This window comes from Ovis aries, chromosome 5, assembly GCF_016772045.2.
Source record: "Ovis aries strain OAR_USU_Benz2616 breed Rambouillet chromosome 5, ARS-UI_Ramb_v3.0, whole genome shotgun sequence".
Classification (NCBI taxonomy): Eukaryota; Metazoa; Chordata; class Mammalia; order Artiodactyla; family Bovidae; genus Ovis; species Ovis aries.
The window spans coordinates 24,632,680-24,657,144 of NC_056058.1; the positions used below are offsets into that span (position 1 = coordinate 24,632,680).

Here is a 24,465-nt window from a genome sequence, read left to right on the forward strand (position 1 = left end):
AACATGCTGCAGTCCATGGGGTCACAAAGAGTCCAACATGACTTAGTGACTGAACAACAACTACAGTAATACATTCAGGCCACCATACCTCACTCCTAGACTATTTATCACATCCTGCCTTTCCTGTTCCAGCTCTGCTCTCCTCTGCCCCATCCCCTTCACATGCCCTCCCTAAAGGTGAGCGATCTTTTCCTAATGGAAAAACAATCAATTCAACCTGCTTCCACATACAAAAACAGTAAAACAAAAAGTCCTCCAGCTGCCCTTAGCACAAACCTGAAAAGTCCTCCAGGGTCTACTCAGGCCTATCCTTTCCAGCTTGTTTCCAACCCACCCCCAACTCCGGAACCCCTACCCTGATCCCTCAAGGCTTCAGCCTTGCTAATCCCTCTTCTGCGCATTGCCCACATTAATGCTCCCTCAGTGTCACCTGTCCCTAGGCCTGGAGAACACAGTCCCTCCAGCCTGACCCTATATGTTCCAGTCTGAAAGTTACTTCTTTACCTAGAGTACATTCCTGTTTTTCCAGAGGTCCCTTTCACGACAGTTAGCTCAGGAAACACAAGACTTGTAAAGCTATTTCTAAATGTTTGACTTGCCTACACAGCCCTTAAGTTTGGGTGGGTACAGGTACCCTTTCGTTTGTTCATCATCCCCATTCCCCATAACTTAGTTCAGCCGGGATTCAGAGAAAGAGGGCAGTAAACAATAAATGAATGAATGCGGGGGAGGGGGAGTTAAAACAGCCTTCCCTGCACATCCTCTAAAAGCTGGCTTTCACATCTGATGCTCGTTATTAAATGGTTCCCAAACATGCCAGGTCACTTTTGCGTGGTCTTAAAAACAAAAAAATAAACCAGTGTGGCCTTGGTTTAGCGTCTGTTTTCACGCCTAACAGGCCAGGCGCGGCCACCGTTCAGAGGGGCGATTGGCTCGGGTTTAGGCTCCACTGACACAAGCCCTAAGGGCTGAGGGCCGGGGCGGAAGTGCGGGAGCGGCAGGGCGCCTCGGCCGGGGCGGAAGTGCCGGGCGCAGGGCGGAAGTGGCGACTGGGGCGGCTGAGGCTCAGGTGGGTCCCCGCGGTCGGGCGCCGGCAGGTGGGCGCTCGCGGTCCCCAGCCCGGAGCCGGTGGGCAGGCGGGAGAGGAGGTCACGGGAGCTCCACGCTGTGCCGCACGCTGCCGATTTCGATTGTCATTACAGGAAATTTAATTAAACCGGGAGCCATAAATCCGTGAACCTCCGGGGGCAAATTATAAGCGTGTGTGTATGTGTGCGCTCGCGATGCGCTTTGGGAAGTGAACACGGGTGGGAAGACGCAGCTTTTTAAAAGGAAGCAGAAAACATCACAACTTCATGCCCCTTCCCTGATTAACAGATGCTCTGTTTCGGATTTAATTGAGTTCTGTGAAGTGGCAATATAATCTCAGTTGGCTGAGATGACTGCCTTATGACATAAACGTTTTTGAGCAGCCATGTTGACCTTTAATTTAGGGCCAAAAGGTTTAATCGTGAGTGCTGTGGGGAACACTGAATCCTGGGGTTTTCTGGACCTCCTCTCTGCCTTTACTGCACAAAAGCAGCCTTCTGGGTGCTGAACCATGAGAGAATAAATCAGAACCTATACAATTCTCAATAAATATTTAGCCTTATCAGTCACCCCTGACAAATATCACTCATACTTTTTTTTTTTTTTAAAATAAGTCCAGAGTTACAGAAGTCCCTACTGGATTGTTACTAACATGAATAGGCAAGTGTCTTTCTAAGGTTGTCCTGTTAAAGAACAAGGAGTTATTCTTTTTTTTTTTTTTTAAATCTGGCTGATCTTTATTCTTAATAGAAAGTATTTTATGTAGTGCTTTGTATTTTAGAACACTTAAAAAAAAAATCCACTGTATGACCGAGCTCAACCCCAAGATTCTCAGCTCCTAGAGCACGGAGATTGTTTCTAAGATCTGTTATGTCCCCCACTCTCTCTGGCACATTTCCCAGCATAAGAGCTTTCCTTAACCACAAACTGCCTTGGTTAAGCAGCCGTTGGTTAAGAGCCTTATTTCAGTGTGTGACTGCGAAAAGATGAGGTGGCTGTTAGAGGCCAGTCTTCTCATTTACTAATTATATCAGGAATGCTGTGTGAAAGTGCTTATGATGCTAGCAGTATTTGGAGCTATATACATTGAAACTGAAAACACTTGGAAAAAGAGCTGTGCCCTGGAAACACTGAGTGGTTATAGTAATGCGGGAAAGGCAGAACTAAATCACGGTTCTGTGTGAAATGTCATAACCTAATAACCTGCGTCCTGCTCTGCCGAGGAACTGCCTGGAACCAGAACAGGTCCCGGTGTGAAAATTAAGGTTGGTGGGGCTGTCTTTTAGATAGGCAGACTCCCCAGAGTTTTTTAAACTTCATGCTTTCTGTGGTCAGTAGTAACTGCCTGCCAAAGAAGGATCAATATTTTTTTGTCTCCTTTACTAGAGGAAAATGTGGCTATGTGGTTTTCTTTAGATGGATTGATGGCAGGTAAGGAAATAGAAATGAGGGTTTTCCAACTTGGGAACTTATTGGACTGTATTTCTATTTTATTCCAGATGCCTGTTTCTAGCAGACTCTTAAATACTCAGAAGCAGTGTGGAGGTATACCTTCAAAATCAGTTTTCTTTTTCTTATTATTAAGGTTTTTGTATTTCATAACGTGCAAACTCCAGCTGGCTGATGCATTTAGTCACTCTAATGCCAGGGCTCAGGGTTTCACACATAGCAGGACCTTGAGGTGAGCTGGTACAAGTAATAAGGTTTTTTATGTTCGTTATTTTAAATCTAATTTTGCCACTGCTTTATTCAAGGGGTGTACATCAGAGGAAGCCAAAAGCCAGCTGGAATAGTTCCTGCTTGCAGTTTTAATCTTGTTTGCAATTATTTTGAAGGGAGAAACCATCTGGATCCAGGGATGTGTAGTTACCCAGGTAGCAGGCACTAGGTGAGCTTCCATCATCCTTCCCCTAGTATCATGGCCAGTTCGAGAGACAAAAATTATTTGAGGAAGAACATGCAAAGTGGAAAGTTTTGGCTAAGTTTCACCTAGATATTATTCCACATCCCTACCTCCCCATCTCAGTTACGGAGGCAGGGAACTGGAGGCGTGAAAACATTACTCTTTTTATTCCAATCCTTACCCAAGATAAGATTTCCAGATATAGAAGTAAAACTCAAAATATGTTCTATTTTAAGAAAGTATCCATCTCCAAGGATTTCAGAGCATTTTACCAATATCTACTAACAAGCATTTTACTGCTGTAGACTGTGGTATTGTATTATTTGTTTGTAAATCTTTCGCCTACCCAAGGTGTGAGTTCCATAAGGGCAGAGAAAGTATCTGAATCACTTTTATATTTCTAGTACCTGGCACTGTGCCTGGCACATTACAGACGCTCAGTACATGGTATAAAGGGGAGGCTGGATCTATAAGGAATGTGAAAGCATCAGTGGGAATCAGCAAGGTACAGAAAAGAATGTAAAACAGTAATCTTTCAAGGGGCTACCGGATGCAGTTGTAAATGTTACAGTTAATGCCTTTATAAACAGCTTGGAGTAGGGAAGGGTGTATTTGAGAATCTACAGATGGTCACCAAACTGCCATCCAAGGTGATCTAGCCTGGTGAGTTGCAGGGTCTTTCTTATACTGAACAGAATATGCAAAGTAAAAGACACCACCAGCCCTACTCCCATTTTCTCTTAAGGTCTGCAATGCCCAGCTCCTCACTCAAACACCTGTTGAGTGGATATCTGAAAAGTATCCATTTGAAGGTATACTAAATTATTAGCCTACTTAAGCCACTACTATCTTGGTTTGGTCCTGCCTAAAGGATAAAGGACTTTGATCACTATTTTAAGGCAAGGTTACCCAAATAATATTGAATGAAAGCCACATCATCTTTTCTACTTCACTGACATTTCAAAAGAGTTCAAACTTGTCAGCTTTTTGTATTGTAATAGGGCAGGCATGTGGTATATGCTGCTTCCTTCTGTTGCCAATGGGAGTCCAGCAGAAACCAGAATGTTACTGCTGGAAACAGATGACCTTCCTCTCATTGTTCCTGTACTTTTTCATATTAATCATGAAATAATGGGGGAAGTGACTTCTAGTTTAGTCAGAGGTAAGGACATAGGACTGAATTATTTGATTTTGTTTTAATTCTTTACTTCTTAAACCATGTAGTTCTTCTAGTCAGCCAAAGTCCCTTGGAATCCAGCTCCAAAATATTAAGATTTTCTATCAATGTGACAGCTGTTAAGTAACCAGAATAGGACTGAGAGAATTGAGGAATCTCATGTATCTGCAAGTTACTAGAGCAGGACCTCAAGAGTGGATAGTCCCTAATGTTCCAGTATTAGTGTCACAAGTCCAAAGAAGTGATGGATTTAATATCTCAAATGTTCCAAAGCCATTTACTACAAAATGGCTAAAAATGAATGAAACATCTTTCAGGTCCTGTGTGGTCATGTGGCTAACTTCACCTCTTCTGCAAGATGAATTGGAAATGGTGGAGTATTAGTGACAAATGGGAGACATTGCCTGGATGGATGGAATTTGAATTGCAAACGGTTGTTTTTGGAAATGAAATTGTGTGCTTTTTAAATAGCAAGGAAACTGGGTACAATAAGACTAAGATGTTTTAATGAAATTGCCTTCTTTCTGGGTCAGTAGTAAGCATTAGAGATACCTTCAAAAGGAATGTGTCATTTTGGTTAAGAAGGATAATGTGGAAAGGAGTCTGCATAATTCCTTATGCACTTTATCCCCAACCCTTGAACTGGCTTGATTTTGCCCACATCTTAATGTTATCTTTATGGAATGAAGGAATTTTCAAATTGGTTTTTAAACTCTATTAAGCCCTCATGTATGATATAACCCAACCATATTATTCAGGCTTTCTTGGCTTTCAGGAATAGCTTTGCAGCCATTATGTCCTAATTGTACTGGACATTGTTGCACGCTCTGAATTCAGAATATTCCTCTGGCTCTAGGCCAGATGCTGAGTCAGTAACTTTGGGGTTGAGGATGAGGGGATGGGTACAGTGTGTGCAAGCCCCATTTTGTGAACAAGAATTAGTCTGGAATCCATTTCGGACCCCTGGGTGCTAGAGGGAGGGGTCCTCCCTCTAACTACTATTCTTGATCAGCATCTTCATTTTATTTTTCTTAGCGAAATGTTTTTCTGGAAACCAACCCTATTACCAAATAGGCTCTTGTGAAGCAATGATCTGGAAAATGTGACTGCTAAGGTCCAAAGATTCTAAAACAAACTCTTGCTTACTCAAAAGATTCCTCCTCCTTCCCATTTCACATTTGCTATTGGCCTTGGCAAACACAGCCGCACTTCTGGAAGTGGAGGAGAATGCCAAGACGATGAGGGTCTGTCATTAAAAATCACTCTTTAAATGTATCTATCAATAGGAAACATTATTATTATTTTTGGAGGCACATTCTTAGTATTCTTTCTGGAGGTACTTTTCCATCTGAGATGCTCAAACAATGCAAGATCAATGTCACCTCCCCCATTTTCCTGCAGGGTATTTTTGGGATGCCAAGGCTTCCCAGTTATGATCAAGGAGCTACAGAAACAAGCTTGGGATGAGGAAGCCCATGTACACTTCTGCCCAGATCTGTGTATGAATTTTGGTTCTCTTTAAATGGGCCTAGCATTTTAGACTGCTACAGCTAACTACTTCCAAGGCTTTCTTTGGAGCCTTTTGACATCATGAGCTACTGCCACAGCGTCTCTTCTGGATATGATTTTCCCTTTTCTGATCTGGAGGACATTTGATACCCAAAACCTATGGGTATAGTTTCTCCTAGCCTCTGTAAAACGAGAGAATAGGACAGGGGGTCGTAGTCCCATATCACAGTTGATGAAACTGAGGCTTAAAGAGATGAGGAATTGCCTAGCATCAGAGAGCTAATTGGTGGAGTTGCCTATCTTTGGGGTTTAGATTTATGAAATCCTCACACAGAAATGCACCCAGGAATTCAAATGTGCTGAATTCCAACTGAAACTCTATAAGAAAGAGTAACTTTAAAGCTTTAGATGAAGAATCATGCCATTTGTGCTTAATTCCCCTGACTGATGAGTTAGTGGAAGCTATATTCCTTTACGTTTACTTCGACCTCTCTACACATTTATTCAAAATACTTTGGAACAAGTTTTGTCTTTAAAGATTATTAATAAATCCAACTTTACCACTTCCTAGGCAGCTTCTGTTTTGATATACAGGAGTTGAGTTGAGGGTATCATTGATAAAAAACAGTGGTACTGAATTTTCCCTTCTTTGAAAATATAAAGGCGAGTATTAGGAAGGAATAATAGGAAGGGAAGTGACCTTTGTTCAGAGCCCATCAAGGGAAAACCTCTACCTCTTGCAAAATGAATTTCATTGTCCTGTGTGAGGCCTGAGTAAGCTAAGCCAGAACCTGGTGCCAGGGTATTTGCTGGTCAAGATATTAAGTCTTAGTGGAAAGTAAATGGGCTTCTCTGGTGACTCAGACAGTCAAGAATCCACCTGCAATACAGGAAACCCAGTTCAATCCCTGGGACAGGAAGATCCCCTGGAGAAGGGAATGGCTACCCATTCCAGTATTCTTGTCTGGAGAATTCCATGGACAGAGGAGCCTGGCGGACTACAGTCCATGGGGTCGAAAAGAGTTGGATACAACTGATCAACTAACACCAGAAAAATAATATGTTGGGTCTTGAATCAGTTATATCCTGTCTTAGGAATTCCCATTTAAGTAGTCTTCACAATCTGAAAGTTTTCAGCTATTTGTTTGAAATGTTTTTCAGTTTTCAATTCCCTGTTTCTGAGACAATCATTCCTAGAGTTTTAAATCCTCCTTCTGGGGCCAGTAAAAGCACATTTCAGTCAGTAGACTCATCATCATCAGTATTATTAATAACAATACCTTATCTTTGTATTATTTAGTAACAACTAAGCTTTATTTCTATTCTGCTTTTTAACTTGTACAAAGATTTTTATATTTATTATCTCTTTTTAAGTCACCCATCCAACTTTTGCTTTTACTCTTCTCCCTACCCCACTACCTCCATCTTCACCAGAAATATCTCCTTTTGTTTAAGAGGTGAAATTAGCCAGGGATCAGACAAGACCATTCATTTTAGGGGCTGGCATTGGTTGTAAGATTTCATTCCTTTGGAGGGACATCAGACACATCTTATCTGATTCGTGGTAGATTCTTTGACTGTCCCTTTTCCAGTCCAAGCCCTCATCACTCTTTTTGACAGTCGGCCACTCCTGTCTTTCTGGACACACTTTGTCCTGCTGGCTTCCATGACAGCCTACTTTTCTGATTTTCCTCCTACCCCATCAACCTTTCTCTTTGCTCCTTCACTGGCTCCTCTCTACGCTACTTCTGAATGTTGAATTGCCTGAGCTGTCTCTCCTGGGCCCTCTTCTTTTCTTAGCTATTTAGATGATCTCACAATCTCAGCTGTAATTGGAGCCTTCAAACTGAAGGAGGCTTGAAGTTTATCTTCAGTCCTGGTTTCTCTCCTGGCTACCAAACCTGTATATGCCACTTTCTACTTGAGCTCCAGCCTGTCCCTCACTGAGCTCCCAGACCCATACCCCACTCAATCTGTTCCTGCCTTCGCATCCCTCATTTTAGTAAACTGGCACCGCTACCCACCCAGAGGCTCACTACCGAAACTAGGATAGTCCTTACTGTCATTTTTAATTACTCAAATCCAGTTCATCGGCAGGTCCTTTCAGGCCCGTCCATGCCACCCACCTTTCTCCCCTGGACTACTACAGTAGCCCCTAACTAACTCCCTGGTTCCACTCTTGCCATCCCAAACACATTCTTCACACAGGACTAAGTGAAAGTGAAAGTTGCTCAGTCGTCTCTGACTCTTTGCAACCACATGGACTGTAGCCTACTAGGCTCTTCTGCCTGCTCTTCTCCAGGCCAGAATACTGGAGTGGGTAGCCGTTTCCTCTCCAGGGGATCTTCCCAACCCAGGGATCGAACCCAGGTCTCCTGCATTGCAGTCAAATTCTTGACTGTCTGAGTCACCAGGGAAGCCCACACAGTGCTAAAGTCATCTCTTTTTTTTTTTGGCCGTGACATATGGCTTGCCAGGCTTCCCAGGTGGCACGAGTGGTAAAGAACCCACCTGCCAATGAGGGTCTGACATAAGAGATGTGGGTTCAATCCCTGGGACAGGAAGATCCCTTGGAGGAGGACATGGCAATCCACTCCAGTATTCTTGCCTGGAGAATCCCATGGACGGAGGAGCTGGCGGGTTACAGTCTGTGGTGTTGCAAAGAGTCAGACACGACTGAAGCAACTTAGCACTCACATGTATGTGGCTTGCAGGGAATCTTAGTTTCCCAACCAGAGTCCGGGTCCCCAGCAGTGGAAGCACTAACCACTGAACCGCCAGGGAAGTCCCTACAGTCATCTTTTTAAACTGTACATGTGATCACATAACTTCCTTCCTCTAAATCTAATTATGCTTAAAACCTAAATTTGTTAACATAACCCACGAGGCCTTAGGGGTTCCAAGCCCCACTGACCTGTCTCCTCTACTCTTCCCCTTGCTTACTTGCTTTAGCCACACTGTCCTTTCTGTTTCTTCCACTGAATCAAAGTTGTCCTCACCCTAGAGCCTTTGCACTTGCTGTTCTCTCTCCCACAATGCTCTTCTTTCAGATCTTTGTACCTTCTTAGCCTTTAGTCTCAGCAAAAACGACACCTGCTCAGAGTACCTTATTTAAAGGCCTGCCTTGGTTACCATCACATCACCCTGTTCACTCCTTCCCCTTTGCTTACTACTGTCTGATGTTGTCTGACCTACGAGTCTCTTTAATGTGCCCAGTGACAGTATGGACCCCATGAGGGCAGGGACTTAACTTTTTGGTGCACCACTGAACTCAGTACCTATGAGTATCTCATAGGTGGAAAACAGCAGGTAATTGTTGAATGAGTGACTCTCATCCCACACCTAGATTTTCATAACTCAACTCTTTCCTGCCTCCGTTCTTCTTTCCTTTGCAGTCTATCCTGCTTGCTGCTGCCAGATCAGTCTCCTAAAATACTGATTTTATTGCATCACTCTCTTTTTTAAAACTCTTCTTTGGCTCCCATCCAAAAGGCCACAGCATTCCTACCTCATGTCTTTGTGTCTAACCCTGACTTCAGAAGGCTTCCCCCTTTTCTATGTATCCAAATCCTACATGACTTAGGATCCTTCTCTCGTGAAACCAGTTCCAATGTCAGCCCACAGTACTCTTCTTTTCTTGTCTCTATGACATCTGAAGTTGCCCATTAGATGTCCCTGTTGTGATCTCCTGTATTTATATTGTTTCAGTGAAGAATTTAACTCCCTCCTAAATCCACTGGAGTGTGTCTCTCTCTAATTCTTCTTGCTTATATCCAGAATGTGGAGTTGATTTCTCCATGTGAGAGTTTTATTTGGAGGGAAAGAAATGAGCTAAACACCAGACAGGATGAAAAAAAAAACAATAAGGGCTTAATTTTACTGAGAATTTGAAGGGAGTGGGATAGAGGAGCAGAGTGTAGGTACTAAGTGATGGACATGTAAATGCCGTATACCATCAGAGGAGTTATAATCCTAATGGATAGGCCAGGGCCCACAATTCAAACAGTTTAAAAACTGTTGTTTGTGCAGATCAGTGTGTTGAATGTAAATGAATGGAATACCCATTGCATCCAAACAGTGGAGTAGAGACATCCAGATACTTGGAAAACCCAGAGTCATAGTAATCATTTAAAAGAAAGTTAGAAAGGGAGCTTTATCTCTAGGAACTCATGTGACCAGTCATATCTTTCTGAAACTGCTTCTCTCTATAGGCTTCTCTTTCCCCCTTGTGATGAAGCTGTTGCCACTGGATCCTGGAAATAGAAGCTGCAGGGAGCAGGGTGGACGTGTGGGTGTGTCTGCTCAGGATCTCATGTGTTATGTGGGATCAAGTCAGCAGTCCAGATCCCAGACAGATGAGGCTGTGATAATCATCTCACATTATGTGCAAATATCAAATCAATATATTTTATACCTGAAACTAATACAGTGTTAAATTATTTTAAAAAAAGAATGGAGCTGAGCATGAAGCCATGTACAGGTGGCCCCACGGGCACATGGTGAGCCAGGGATCCTTGTTGTAACATCATGTCTGAGTTGGGGCTATCTCCTTGGCAGTTCCCCTGGCCAGGTACCCTGACTGCTGCAGCTGAGATACTGAAAAAGCACCTGAGATCCCACCTAGGGAGTGAGGGGCCCCCTCCAGGCTCCCTTCCACCCCCTACCCTCTGTTTCTGTTCTGCAGCCTCATTCTAACCCTGCTTACTCTTGGAACTGACACCTCAAAGTATCAGCTCAGTCTGCAGCTTTGACTGGGTCCCTGTACACCACCTCACCTTGCACTCTTGGCTCCACCCTTGGACCCAGGATCCCAGGCTAGGCTCCCACTTGTTTGGGAGAGAGGGAGGTTTAGACACCTCTGACTGACCACAAACACATAAGATCCCTGGGGAGGCATCATTCATCCCTGTTTCTCTGGATTAGGGAAAGCCCAGTGACCTAGATGAGTGCCCTAAGAGCACTCTCACCTCATTATATGAGCGCTCAGTAATCTAAAACAGTGGATTTTGTTCCCAATAGAGGGGTGTTTCTGTAGGCCTCTGTGTGTGTGTGTGTGTGTGTGTGTGTATGTGTGTGAGTGTGTGTGTGTGCGCACAGGTATGACCTAAATACAGTCTCTTACGACTATACAGTGCAAGTGACAAATATATTGAAGGGATTAGATCTGATAGATAAAATACCTAAAGAACTATAGATGGAGGTTCGTAACATTACATAGGAGGCAGTGAACAAAACCATCCTCAAGAGAAAGAAATGCAAAAAAGTGAAATGGTTGTCTGAGGAGGCCTTACACATAGCTGAGAAAAGAAGTGAACGGCAAAGAGAAAATGAAAGATATATCCATCTGAATGCAAAGTTCCAAAGAATAGCAAGGAGAGATAAGAAAGCCCTCCTCATTGATCAGTGCAAAGAAATAGAGGAAAACAATAGAATGAGAAAGACTGGAAATCTCTTCAATAAAATTAAAGATACCAAGGGAACATTTCATGCAAAGATGGGCACAATAAAGGACAGAAATGGTATGGACCTAACAAAAGCAGAAGATATTAAGAAGAGGTGGCAAGAATACACAGAAGAACTATAAGACCCAAAAAAGACCCTTAATGACCCAGATAACCGTGATAGTCTGATCACTCACCTAGAGCCAGACATCCTGGAGTGTGAAGTCATGTGGGCCTTAGGAAGTATCACTACAAACAAAGCTAGTTGAGGTGATGGAATTCCCAGCTGAGCAATTTCAAATCCTAAAAGATGATGCTGTGAAAGAACTGCATTGAATATGCCAACAATTTTGGAAAACTCAGCACTGGAAAAGGTCAGTTTTCATTCCAATCCCAAAGAAAGGCAATGTCAAAGAATGCTCAAACTACTGCACAACTGCACTCACACTATCAAAGTAATGTTCAAAATTCTCCAAGCTAGGCTTCAACAATATGTGAACTGAGAACTTCCAGATGTACAGGCTGGATTTTGAAAGGGCAGAAGAACCAAAGATCAAATTGCAAACATCCACTGGATCATAGAAAAAGCAAGAGAATGCCAGAAAAAACATCTGCTTCATTGACTACGCTAAAGCGTTTGATTGTGTGGATCACAACAAACTAGAAAATTCTGAAAGAGAAGGGAATACCAGACCACCTTACCTTCCTCCTGAGAAATCTGTAGGCAGTCAAGAAGCAACAATTAGAACCAGACATGGAACAACAGACTGGTTCCAATTTAAGGAGTACATCAAGGCCATGTATTGTCACTCTGTGTATGTACTCTGCAGAGTACATCATGTGAAATGCTGGGCTGGTAAAGCACAAGCTGGAATCAAGATTGTGGGGAGTAATATCAGTAACCTCAGATATGCAGATGACAGTACCCTCATGGCAGAAAGCAAAGAGGCACTAAAGAGCCTCTTGATGAAAGTGAAAGAAGAGAGTGAAAAAACTGGGTTAAAACTCAGTATTCAAAAAATGAAGATCATGGCCTCCAGTCCCATCACTTCGTTTCAAATAGATGGGGAAACAATGGAAACAGTGACAGACTTTTATTTTGGGAGGCTCCAAAATCATTGCAGATGGTGACTGCAGCCATGAAATTAAAAGACACTTGCTCCTTAGAAGAAAAGCTGTGACCAACCTAAACAGCATATTAAAAAGCAGAGACATTACTTTGCCAACAAAAGTCTGTCTATTCAAAGCTATGATTTTTCCAGTATTCATATATGGATGTGAGAGTTGGACTATAAAGAAAGCTGAATGCCGAAGAATTGATGTTTTTGAACTGTGGTGTTGGAGAAGACTCTTGAGAGTCCCTTGGACTGCAAGGAGATCAAACCAGTCAATCCTAAAGGAAATCAATCCTGAATATTCATTGGAAGAACTGATGCTGAAGCTGAAGTTCCAATACTTTGGGCATCTGATGTGAAGAACTGACTCATTTGAAAAGACCCTGATGCTGGGAAAGATTGAATGCAGGAGAAGGGGACAACAGAGGATGAATCCAATTCGATGGACATGAGTTTGAGCAAGCTTTTGGAGTTGGTGATGGACAGGGAAGCCTTGGTGTGCTGCAGTTCATCGGGTTGCAAAGAGTTGGACACAACTGAGCGACTAAACTGAACTGAACTGAATGAAGGTGGTACCTGAGCTTATATATTGATTTTGCACATGAACTAACAACACTGCAGCTTACTGATGAGAGATCATGTGAGCTTGGAGATTCAGTGTGCCAAAGGATTCTTTGAATGAATAAAAATTCTGATCTGTGAAGGTCAGTTTCTCTACTCAAATGAGAACAATGTTGTTTGCCTTCTAATCAGACACACACAGCATTTGAAGAATCCAGGAGCCCCACAAAGGTGATGTGCAGCCCGAGCATGAGCAGCTCCTCATGCAAGAAATGAATAATCCTTATTAAAGGCACAAATGACCCTGGCTTCTTTCTGTCCTGTGAGGAGTTGCTTTAATGGTATGCCCTTCAGCGCTTCGGAGGGAAAACGCTATAAAGTTACCTTTCTTATATTGCTTCAAGGAGGACAGAATTGGGTCCAGCCAGCCCTCCCCACGCTGTATTTGATTCGGCCATAAGACCACTGAAGTCAGCCTCAGTTTTGTTGAAAAGCCAGCATTCCCTCTCTCTTTTGGGGTGATCCATGCCTTTGAGCAGCCATATACTTGAAACAGCAGGAGTCACCATCTTTATTGTTAGGCTGTGGAATTTGTTTTAGACACATTCTAAATCCAGTCTTATACTTTTTTTTTGTTGTTTGGCTGTGACAAAGGTGACCCAATTGTGCTTTTTTGATACTATGCACACAGCTCTTTTTGTTTATATTACAGAGGCATGTAACAGAATACAAAGGGTAAAATTGTGTGTGTGTGTAGTAAAGACACATTTCATGACAAAATTCAATGATATAATCAAAAAAGTGTTGTCCTCCTGGTCATGAGCCAACAGGTACAGACCACCTGTGCTGAGATACTGTTAAAAAATAATAGGACTATGTTCTATGAAAACGTCACATTGACAGAGTAGTCCATATTAAGATTTTACTTCAAGAAGGCATGATTGGGTGAATATGACAATGACAGCAATGGCATTAGGGTTTACAGAGTTAATAAAATATCCTAAGAAGAATATTATAGGATTCCAATTGGAGTGTACCATTTTACTTTTTATTTCTAAAACTAAGTGAACTCCAGTGGTCAGAACTTTAGCCTTAATATCTTATTTCTGCCTAGGAGAGGTATAGGGAAATATATATATATATATATATATAACTCCAGTATAATTTTATAATACAGTGCTTACAAAGAAATAAGTTAATTTAACAGTGTGGTAAAATGCATGTGCCTCAGGGCATTTGGAAAATATGCAGGTAGTAAAACTGCATAATGCTAATGCATTTCTCAATGAACAAATGTTCCATGTTTAAATGATTAAATTCACATGGGAGGAAAAAAGGAGAAATGGAGACTAAAGTGGAGAAGAGAACTAGTTTAGGCAGAATGGTAGTGGCATCTCTGAAGACTTTATTTAGCTTTCTGGGTTAGTTGAACAAGTATTCTTCCAAATCTGGAATGAACAGCAACTCTGTTTACTATGACAGGTTTTATTTCTCTTGGGTGCAACCAAGACCGCATGCTGTGTTTTGTCATGTTGGAAATACTAAAGCAGATTTCCACTGTGATTGTGATTTTTTTCTTTTACAAAAGCCTTAGCACCTCAGTCTCAACTTAGCTAGCTAAAAGCAATAAGTTTTCTATTCCTTACCAGGCAGACATCAATAAATCTTAAATCCTTCCACCCAAAGCACACAGCTGCCGTTCACTATCCTGGTTGTCATCTTAGGTCACTGCCTTACATGGCCTGCTCCTTCTCATTTCCAGGGCTGCCTTTCTGTTTTTACTCTCACAAAACTGATCTTCAGAATTTCCTTTCTCCATTTAGTACAGCTTCTTTACCTTCATACCCTAGGAGGGTATGTCACTATTAGCATAATGCCTTCCCCAAACCAACGATGCAGAAATTTGTACCTAGTGTAAACATGGCTAGCATTCTACTTTCCCCCTTCATTTATATCCTCTGTAGACAGAGACATGTTTTGAAGCTACTGTCCCCAACCATATTCACCTACTGGAGTGCTGATTCTGCTGAATTTATGGAAAATATATACACCAGGGCTTATTGCTTAGTTGAGAGTAGCACAGCATATTGTGAAACTCTTTAGATCTGCTGTCCACCTTAGAATAATGCTGAGTCCTTGCAGAATTCTTATCACATTCTTTTTTATGCGTTATCAGGATCATTTAGTTAGCAGGGAGATCCAGGAAGAACCGGAAGACTAAGGGTTTAAGAAAGAAGGGAAGATTATTGTTTCCACAGGTCAGAATTCAGTCCTTTTGTCTGTCTTTACTCTAGTTCGATATGGGTTCAGTGCTTTTAAAGTCATATCTTTCTGTTTGAAATGAGTTTGAAGCTAATCTTACACTGAAAAGCCTGGTCACCAGTAGAGACCAGTGCACAGTTAATACAGGCATGCTGTGTGGAGCAGAGCAGAGTGAGACTCGAGACGGTGGGGAAGGGCTGGGACCAGCTGCAGTGCCCTGCCTGCTTCTTGTGGACACGCGAAGGAGCGCTTACCTTTAGTTATGATATGAGATCTACCCAGACAGTGACTGCTCTGCACCCGGAGTGTCTGATGAGGGGCAGAGGTGAAACTGGAAAGGGGGATAAAAAGTGTTAGTCGTTCAGTCGTATCCGACTCTTTGCAACCCCATGGACTACAGCCCACCCGGCTCCTCTATGGAATTCTCCAGGCAAGAGTACTGGAGTGGGTAGGTAGCCATTCCCTTCTTCAAGGGATCTTCCTAACTCAGGGATCGAACCAAAGTCTCCTGCATTGCAGGCAGATTCTTCACCATCTGATTCACCAGGGAAGCCCAAATAGTGACAACTGTGCACACTGAGTGTCTGATGAGGGTTCAAGGTGAAACTGGAGAGGAGGAGAAAGGCTCACTCTAATACTATTAACATTCAAACAATTATTTAAATAGCTACTATATACCAGATTAACTGTAGACACTCAGGAATTACTGGAGTGAATAAGTATCTGCTCCTGTGGAACTCTGTTGTAGTAAAGGGAACAGATAGGTAAACAATTTTAGATAGTGAAGGGTAATAGAAAACTATAGCAAGGTACAAGGAAGGAGAATGGTGGACTGGCCCATGTTGATAAGGTAGTCACTAAGGCATCTCTAAGGAGGTGACATGTGCCCAGGCCAAACGAAAAGCTACTTAAGAGTTTTTCACACAAGGGGACAGGAAGTGCAGAAATCCTGATGAAGAAATAATCTTTGGTTATTCAAGGAACAGAAAGAAAATCTTTGCTCTGCAACTCACCAAGATAAGGGAGGGGAAAACTGATAGATGAAGTTGGAGAGATGGAGTAAAGAAAAGTTAAGAAATGAAGATCCCAGGAATGAATTCATGCTAGGAATATTGATAAGCAATAAAGTCAACAATGCATATGTTTTAAAAGTAAAATGATTATATATGTAGTTTAAAGGACAAAGCTGGAGGCTCCGTAGAATAACTAGAAATAAGTAGGGTGTCTTATGTCATGCAAACTAGCAGGATGAGAGAACTTCAAAGCCTAGTGTTTGACATGCTGCTGTTACCAAGCTGTTATTGGAATATCTCCAGCAGAAACACTAGTACATTTGTGGATGTTTTCAAAAATGATGGCAATCTCCTTTTAAAAATACTTCTGAAAAGAGTTGTGTAGATTTTTGTTTTTGACAAGTTAGCTCAGCCTAATTCTCCTTGTAAGTTCCTCTAGGTACCGCTCTGTGTTTCCCCACCTCTTGCAGCAGAGTACGGATCTCATAAGTAATAGCCTTAACCTTCAGCTGGAGACTTGTGCTGCTTACTTACTGATCCTTTACCGTGAAGGTGACTGGGCACTGTTGAATGCCTACCAATAAGATAAGCTACCTCTGCAAATAAAAACCATCTCAGGAAACTTCCACATTTTAGAAGATCATCAGGATGCTAGCAAAACCTACAGGTGAAATTTAATTTTTTAATCTAATTAACACATGCATGCAATTTGCTTACAGAAACCAAGTGATTAGACACATAGTTAATCCATACATTTGGATTTTTCTCCTTCTAAGTTCTGTTTTCTTTGGAATACAGTACATATTGAGGCATCATAGAGACTTGCCAAACATCTTGGCCTCTCTGCCACTCTTGGACTCCAAGAAGTACATCTGAAGTCTTCAAATTCCATTACAGACTTGCAGCTTACTGTTCCTATTATAAAGAGCAAAGTCTAGGGCACATAAGTTTACTGATCTGTTTTTCTCTTGGCAGAATTAAGATGCTCTGGTTTCAAGGAAATAGCATGCAACTTGCCAAACACTCCTTTCAACTACTCTTGAGAAATCTCTCTGCTTCAAAGACTGCTCTGCCTGTGCTGACCTTATTCACAAAGGTACAGAAGAAAAAGTAAAATTACTACTTTAAAAACATAAAGTATTCAAATGTTGGGAAAAGAAAGTTGTACATTTAAGAAAGGGGGAAAGTGTTGAAAGGAAAGGAAGCAATGGTATAAATTTTCTTCAGACCCACTCGTCAGTTTACCCTACCTAGCTACTTCATTGTCTCACTGTTTCCAGAGAGTAAATTAATATATTTATCATCTAATCATTACATTGAAAGAAAAGAACTGATGTTTACAAGTGTATCCTTTAGAAATAAAGTCAGTTCTTGGCATCTGAATCAGTTCTAATGAGGTGGATGAAACTGAAGCCTATTATACAGAGTGAAGTAAGCCAGAAAGAAAAACACCAATACAGTATACTAACATATATATATGGAATTTAGAAAGATGGTAATGATAATCCTGTATGTGAGACAGGAAAAGAGACAGAGATGTATAGAACAGTCTTTTGGACTCTGGGAGAGGGCGAGGGTGGGATGATTTGGGAGAATGGCATTGAAACATGTATAATATCATATATGAAACGAATCACCAGTCCAGGTTCGATGCATGATACAGGATGCTCGGGACTGGTACACTGGGATGACCCAGAGGGATGGTACGGGGAGGAAGGTGGGAGGGGGGTTCAGAATGGGGAACATGTGTATACCCGTGGTGGATTCATGTTGATATATGGCAAAACCAATACAATATTGTAAAGTAATTAGCCTCTAGTTAAAATAAATAAATTTATATTAAAAAAGAAAGTCAAAAAAAAGAAAAAAAGAAATATAGTCAGTTCTTGTTATTTGTGATAGTCATAGTCTATAAAATCACTACAAATACTGAATTAGCAAGTACCAAACCACTGCTCCTAGGGCGAATATAGGGTTAGAGTCCTTTGAGCACCTGGTCACAACATTTTTGTCAGCTGATCAATACATAACCTTTGTTTTAAGGAAGATCGTCGGCTTTGCCAAATACTGCTATTAGTTTGAAAGAATGAAGTCTGAAAATTGACCAGTGGATTTGGCAACATGAAGGTCATTGAAACTTATGAGCATTTTCAGAGAAATTATGAGAAAGCTCTAGGGAGTTGGTCAAGAGAGGATAAGAGGAGGGAAAAAAATACATAACCTTGTTTTATGTGTGTTTCTGTTTAAAGGCACCTTATTTAATATATACTGTTGATCTATTATATTAACACTCTCAGGGCCAGCAGCACCATAACATATGCCTGAACAAAGCTTATCTAACACAGTACTTTCTCCCTACGGCACATCACAGCCTTCTTATGCTTAGAAACACTAGACAGCACTTCAGTACTACACTTGGCTATTTTAAATGGCAGAAAAACACAAAAATGCAAGAAGCATGGCACTGAATAGATCATGATTTGGCCACCTGATGTGAAGAACTAACTCATTGGAAAAGATCCTGATGCTGGGAAAGATTGAAGGCAGGAGGAAAAGGGGACAACAGAGGATGAGGTGGTTGGATGGCATCATGGATTCGATGGACATGAGTTTGAGCAAGCTCGGGGAGTTGGTGATGGACAGGGAAGCCTGGCGTGCTGCAGTCCATGGGGTCGCAAATAGTCAGACATGATTGAGCGACTGAACTGAAGTAGATCATGAAAAGGACACTTGTTTACAGTATGAGAGCTAGAAAGAGCATCATGTTGTCGCAACTTAGCCTGAAATGTACACTTCAGGCAACTCAGATTTTTTACTCCTCTATGCAACTGCACATCCATGAATGACTGCAAAAGCTTGGGTGTTAATTTTAGGGTTACAAATAAGTTTTAGTGAATAGATGAATTCACAGATACAGAATCCACAAATAGTGAGGACTGACTGTACTTACTTTCTTATCCCTAACACTAGTTTTAAGCCATAAAGCAAGTGTAAATTTTTTAAGAGATTTTTCCTGTAAAAGTTATAAGACAAACATTATGGATTTCCTTTTGCTAATTAACATTACTTTGTGTGATTTATAGTCAAAAAAGAAATAAAGTGCTGGGTAACAGAATTAACTTTAGTGAAAAATACTGCAATTCAAGCAAAAAAGGCCTCTTATTTAATAGACTTACTCAGATTTCAGGCATTTTAGCAATTTGAATATACCTGACAATTATGTAATAAAATTTTTAAATTAATTTCTTACTGAAAATAATCTTGACTACTTTTCATATTCATAATAATATATTGCACTATTATGGGACAAAAGTATTTCATAATCTGTGTCTACATATGAGAAATGCATGTGAAAATTAACCACAAAAATAAAATAATCCCTTAAGGTTAATGGTGCTCATTCGGCCTAACTATTCTGCACTATTTTTCAGTTTGAACAACAGCCAAGTAAGCCAAAAAAGAAAGTGAAGTTGCTCAGTCGTGTCCGACTCTTTGTGACCCCATGGACTGTAGACTGCCAGGCTCCTCTGTCCATGGGATTTTCCAGGCAAGAATACTGGAGTAGGTTGCCATTTGCTCCTCTAGGGTATCTTCCTGACTCAGGGATCAAACCCGAGTCTCCCACATTGCAGGCACTCTTTACCATCTGAGCCACCAGGGAAGCCTAAGTAAGCCAACACATATGCTCCCCCCCAAAAAAGTTCCACTAATCTTCCATTCAGCTTAAAACTTGTACTGAATCCCCTTCATTTGTATCATTAGACTATAAGATATTACTGTCACCTCTAGGAGTTCCCAGTTCTCTGAAAGAAAAAGTACATATCGATTCTCTTCCAGTTATAAATAATAGAAAGTACTTCCCAGAGTGGCTTAAACAAAAAAGGGATTTTATGGGTTAGTTTGGTTTCAGAAGTAGCTTGATTCTGCAACTTAAGCATATTATCAATCTCTTCAGCTCCACATTCTCTGAGTTAAATCAGTGCACACTCTGGCTCTTTAGATGGATAACTGCAGCGATCCCAATCCCAGATCTCACATTTCAGGTATCTACAGAAACCCCAGCAAACGCCTCACACTATCCATTGTCTACGACTGGCCAGTCCCTGAGTCATCTGTAGTCGAAGAGCTAGAGTGTGTGTGTGTTAGTTGCTCAGTTGTGTCCAACTCTTTGCAACCCTATGGACTCCTTCCAGGCTTCTCTGTCCATGCAGTTCTCCAGGCAAAATACTGGAGTGTGCAGCCATTCCCTTCTCCAGGGAATCTTCCTGACCCAGGGATCAGACCCAGATCTCCTGCATTCTTAACCATCTTGTCATTTTTCAGTTCATAGATTTCTTTAAATTTGATGAACCTTTCCTCATAAAAATACATACACATGTGATAATTTGCCCAGACTTCCATGGTCCCTGGGTTTAAAAAAAGAGAAAAAAGTGATCCTAGATCTACTAAAGTTCTTCATTATAAAAGCAAGTACTTCTGCAATTTCACTGGTTTTTGTTTTGTTTTTGCTTTTAAGAGCCTCTCTTGACTTTTTTGAACTTTTTCAGAAAATTTTAATGTGGTTATCTTAAAAATCACAGACTATCCATAATCTGTTTATTATAAAGTGAAAGAGGAGAGTGAAAATGTTGGCGTAAAGCTCAGCATTCAGAAAACTAAGATCATGGCATCTAGTCCCATCACTTTATGGCAAAAAGATGTGGAAACAGTGTCAGATTTTATTCTTTGGGGCTCCAAAATCACTGCAGATGGTGACTGCAGCCATGAAATTAAAAGACGCTTACTCCTTGGAAGGGAAGTTATGACCAACCTAGATAGCATATTAAAAAGTAGAGACATTACTTTGCCAACAAACGTCTGTCTAGTCAAGGCTATGGTTTTCCCAGTGGTGATGTATGGATGTGAGAGTTGGACTGTGAAGAAAGCTGAGCGCCGAAGAATTGATGCTTTTGAACTGTGGTGTTGGAGAAGACTCTTGAGAGTCCCTTGGATTGCAAGGAGATCAACCAGTCATTCTAAAGGAGATCAGTCCTGGGTGTTCTTTGGAAGGAATGATGCTAAAGCTGAAACTCCAGTACTTTGGCCACCTCGTGTAAAGAGTTGACTCATTGGAAAAGACTCTGATGCTGGGAGGGATTTGGGGCAGGAAGAAAAGGGGACAACAGAGGATGAGATGGCTGGATGGCATCACTGACTCGATGGACATGAGTTTGAGTGAACTCCAGGAGTTGGTGATGGACAGGGAGTCCTGGCGTGCTACAATTCATGGCGTTGCAAAGAGTCAGACACGACTGAGCGACTGAACTGAATGATAACATAATGAGCCCAGTTCTCTGAAGCAGAAAAATAGGGCCAGAAAGACCTTTCTGAAGGAAAATGTCTTTTGATGATCTGGGCTTTTGTTTCAAAATATGGTGAGTTAAGCTGGAGGAAGGGCCTCCATAACAGCTCATCGTTTTCTATCCTGTTAAAAAGCAGGTTTTATATAAGCGTCAGTAATGCTGAATCTGTTTTTAGCTCATACGAGAGAACCTACGGTAGTCCTTGTTCTCCGAGTCAGGGCCTCATAAGCCTTTAAAATCTGCCGATGGTCTATAGCATTCTCAGCAGACTTCTCCTCTAGACAGAGTGCAAACAACAGCCACTGAAACTTGCGCGCTCCTACGGTGGAGTTACTCTGGGAAACCTACTGCTGACACTTACAATGAGAAAACTGACAAAACAGTAAAGTGTTGGTAAAATCAGCACCCAAAGTAAAGAGATTTTTCCCTTCTAAAAACGGGGCAGTAACTATCTAACTCTATCCCAGTGGGTTATTAGGAAAAACAGGCTGGGGTCTTCCCTGGCAGCCCAGGGGTTAGGACTCCATGCTTTTACTGCTGTGGGTCCAGGTTCAGTCCCTGGTCGGGGAACTAAGATCCCTCAAGCCGCATGGCATGGCCAAAGAAAAAGATAAAATAAATGGAAAAACAGGCTGGCAAAGTTCAGTACCCCCCAGTCAAAACAGATTTTAAGATATTCTGGCAATGTCAGCCAGGCCTAGAAGGTGCTCCTCATCTAGGAAGGACAAAGCTCTAAAACTATAGATGTTTGGAAAATGATCTTCCCAGGTATCAATTATACTAAGCCAGTAAGAAGAACATATAAACGTCTAAATGTACTGTGTGTACATATATGCACACATATATATGTGTAACATGTAAGCATCAACATTTATTAGATAAATATGCTTGCAGAGAAAAAAAATCAAAACACAATTAAAAATTGCCAAAAGCCCATTTGCCATGAAATACTAGCTATTTATAAGAGTCTATAGTAGTGTTTTGCTTTGGAAATAAAACAGTATAATTAACCTGGGAGAAAATAGTCCTTTAAATTAAGTATAATCTGCTTCTTGTGGCTTTTGTCAGGCTGAATGCCATTTCTTTGGGATTAATGGCTTTTTTCTTCCTATAGGATCCATGTCCCCTTTGTGATGAAGCCAAGGAAGTACTGGAGCCTTATAGAAACCGGGTAATATGATACGCTATAGCTTTATGTATATGGAATGGATAGTATATGTAGTATAAGACAAAGCATCTGTCTGGATCCTTTCTTTAGGAAAAGACATTGAATGATTTTTCATTTAAATTTTCTTTCTGTTCTTCAGAGAGATTTTAGTGCTGATTTCCATAAAAGTCATTACACCTAAGTGTTTTTCTCTGAGCAGCACTGGGTTTCTTACTCTGACTGTTAAAATGCGTCAGAGTTAACTAGCAGGTACAGTATTCATGCTTTAAGCTTTTGTCCCTATTCCTTTTATGTTATTTTGTCATTTCCATGGAAGTGTTTTCCAGTTGCAAACTGTGACACCTTTCCCAATCTTCCAGTCCAAACATGTCTTTCCTGAGTCTCAGGCAGCTTCCCAGTTGGGGACATAGTTTATTTAATTTCAACTGAGTAGTAATGCTGAACCTAACAGATCTAACAGAAAAGTAGCGACCTGGAAAATTAAAGAATATAAAGAAATCAATCAGTCTAGGGAAAACAAGGTCATTAGATGACTGTGGACCTCAAACAAACAATAACAGTAAAAAAATCTCTGAGTGTTAGAACCGGTCACTATAACCATTGCATTGTTCCATGTTGCTGAAAAATAGAGCTTTAGTCTGTCTCTGTTTCAGTTTATTTTACAGGAGGTGGACATCACACTTCCCGAAAACTCTGCTTGGTATGACAGGTATAAATTTGACATCCCCGTCTTTCATTTGAATGGCCAGTTTCTGATGATGCATCGAGTAAACCTCTCAAAACTTGAAAAACAGCTCCAGAAACTTGAGCAGCAAGGTGCAGGAGGCTAACACACACCCTCATGATTTTCTACCTTCTCTGTCCAGAACGTGTTTTCCTGACGAAATGACTGTGTCTTCAAACTCCTTTTGTCATTTTCACACAGCTCTACAGATGTTCTGAACTCAGTCGTGCCAAATAGTGATATTCCTTTTGTGATTAATGGAAGTACCAATGTGGGAACTGTTTACGTGCTGGCATTTTGTAAAATAAGTGGAGTGTATTGGCAGGGAGGGGATGATGGACGGCAGGAGATATCCACTTGTTTTATTTATTTTACTCTTTTGTATTACTGTGGAAGCATCTCGCATTCACTGGACAGAGCCGTTTATAAGAAGGCGGCTCTGTGTCCCTGCTGCTGCCCTAAGGGCTTAACTTTTTAATGAAAGAATAAATGTTCTTCCACTTGGTAGATAAAGTGAAATGTGAATTGCTAATAACTGAACACAGTCAATAAAAGGATGTTTTAACAAATACATCTGCATGAAGTCTATTTCAGAGGAATTTAATAATACTTGTTTAAAATTAGAGCTCATTTTTTTGTACATAAGAGAATAAACTATCCTAGCCAAATTCATTTCATTTGAGAAAAACAAAAGACTTGAACCCCAAAATGTATGTAAGGATCTCAACATATTTTATACATAGTCAGTGAACTGATTTGTAATATCTGAGAACTGCCTTTCATAGTTTTTCAGTTATCATCAATTGAGTTAATTGAGCATATTGTAAGACAGTGGTTTTATCAGATTTTAATATCTTGGGGAAAATTCATGTTGGACCATAATTGAACAGGTATGTCGCCTAAAGACAAAATACTCTTTACCACCTTATATAAAGTATTAAAAATGCAGTTGTGTTCTCTTATAGTCAGGTTCAGCCAATGGAGGAATCAATTCATTTAAAAACTAAACTGCCCTTTTTTCTTAAAATCACATTGTTGCAATTTCATCTATAATGAAATTCTTTTGTGAACTATTTCAATAAATTTGGATGTTGTGAGTCACTTAGCTGGATTTTATCACTATGAGTTAGTCTTTGAAATTAGAGAATTTTAAAGCTGGCC

General features: G+C 41.0%; 1 protein-coding gene and 1 long non-coding RNA gene across 13 annotated transcripts in view; one reads left to right on the forward strand and one right to left on the reverse strand.

Moving 5' to 3' along the window:
* LOC106991187 (uncharacterized) overlaps positions 1-24,465 on the reverse strand; it is a 278,139-nt gene that overhangs the window by 143,976 nt on the left and 109,698 nt on the right. The gene's annotated exons all lie outside the window — the stretch shown is intronic.
* Positions 1,034-23,875, forward strand: C5H5orf63 (chromosome 5 C5orf63 homolog). Of its 11 annotated transcripts, none has more exons than XM_060415648.1 (7): positions 1,034-1,069; positions 2,589-2,634; positions 2,925-2,977; positions 16,501-16,737; positions 17,046-17,166; positions 22,527-22,583; positions 23,234-23,875. In XM_060415648.1, the coding sequence occupies exons 5-7, from the start codon at positions 17,053-17,055 to the stop codon at positions 23,408-23,410; spliced, it is 348 nt and encodes a 115-aa protein (XP_060271631.1). In that variant the 5' UTR covers positions 1,034-1,069; positions 2,589-2,634; positions 2,925-2,977; positions 16,501-16,737; positions 17,046-17,052; the 3' UTR covers positions 23,411-23,875. The 11 variants fall into 11 exon arrangements, with proteins under 11 accessions (XP_060271631.1, XP_060271632.1, XP_060271633.1 ...); XM_060415649.1 differs by having other exon boundaries at positions 16,510-16,737; XM_060415650.1 differs by lacking the exon at positions 2,925-2,977 and adding an exon at positions 14,972-15,053 and having other exon boundaries at positions 16,510-16,737.

Excerpts from the sequence above, each read along its gene's own strand:
- C5H5orf63 (XM_042250278.1), top strand. The coding sequence starts at position 2,589 with ATGCCTGTTTCTAGCAGACTCTTAAATACTCAGAAGCAGTGTGGAGGT. Across the intron at positions 2,771-17,045 it reads ACACATAGCAGGACCTTGAG|AATTAAGATGCTCTGGTTTC; the intron begins GTGAGCTGGTAC and ends TTCTCTTGGCAG. Across the intron at positions 22,584-23,233 it reads TGGAGCCTTATAGAAACCGG|TTTATTTTACAGGAGGTGGA; the intron begins GTAATATGATAC and ends TCTCTGTTTCAG.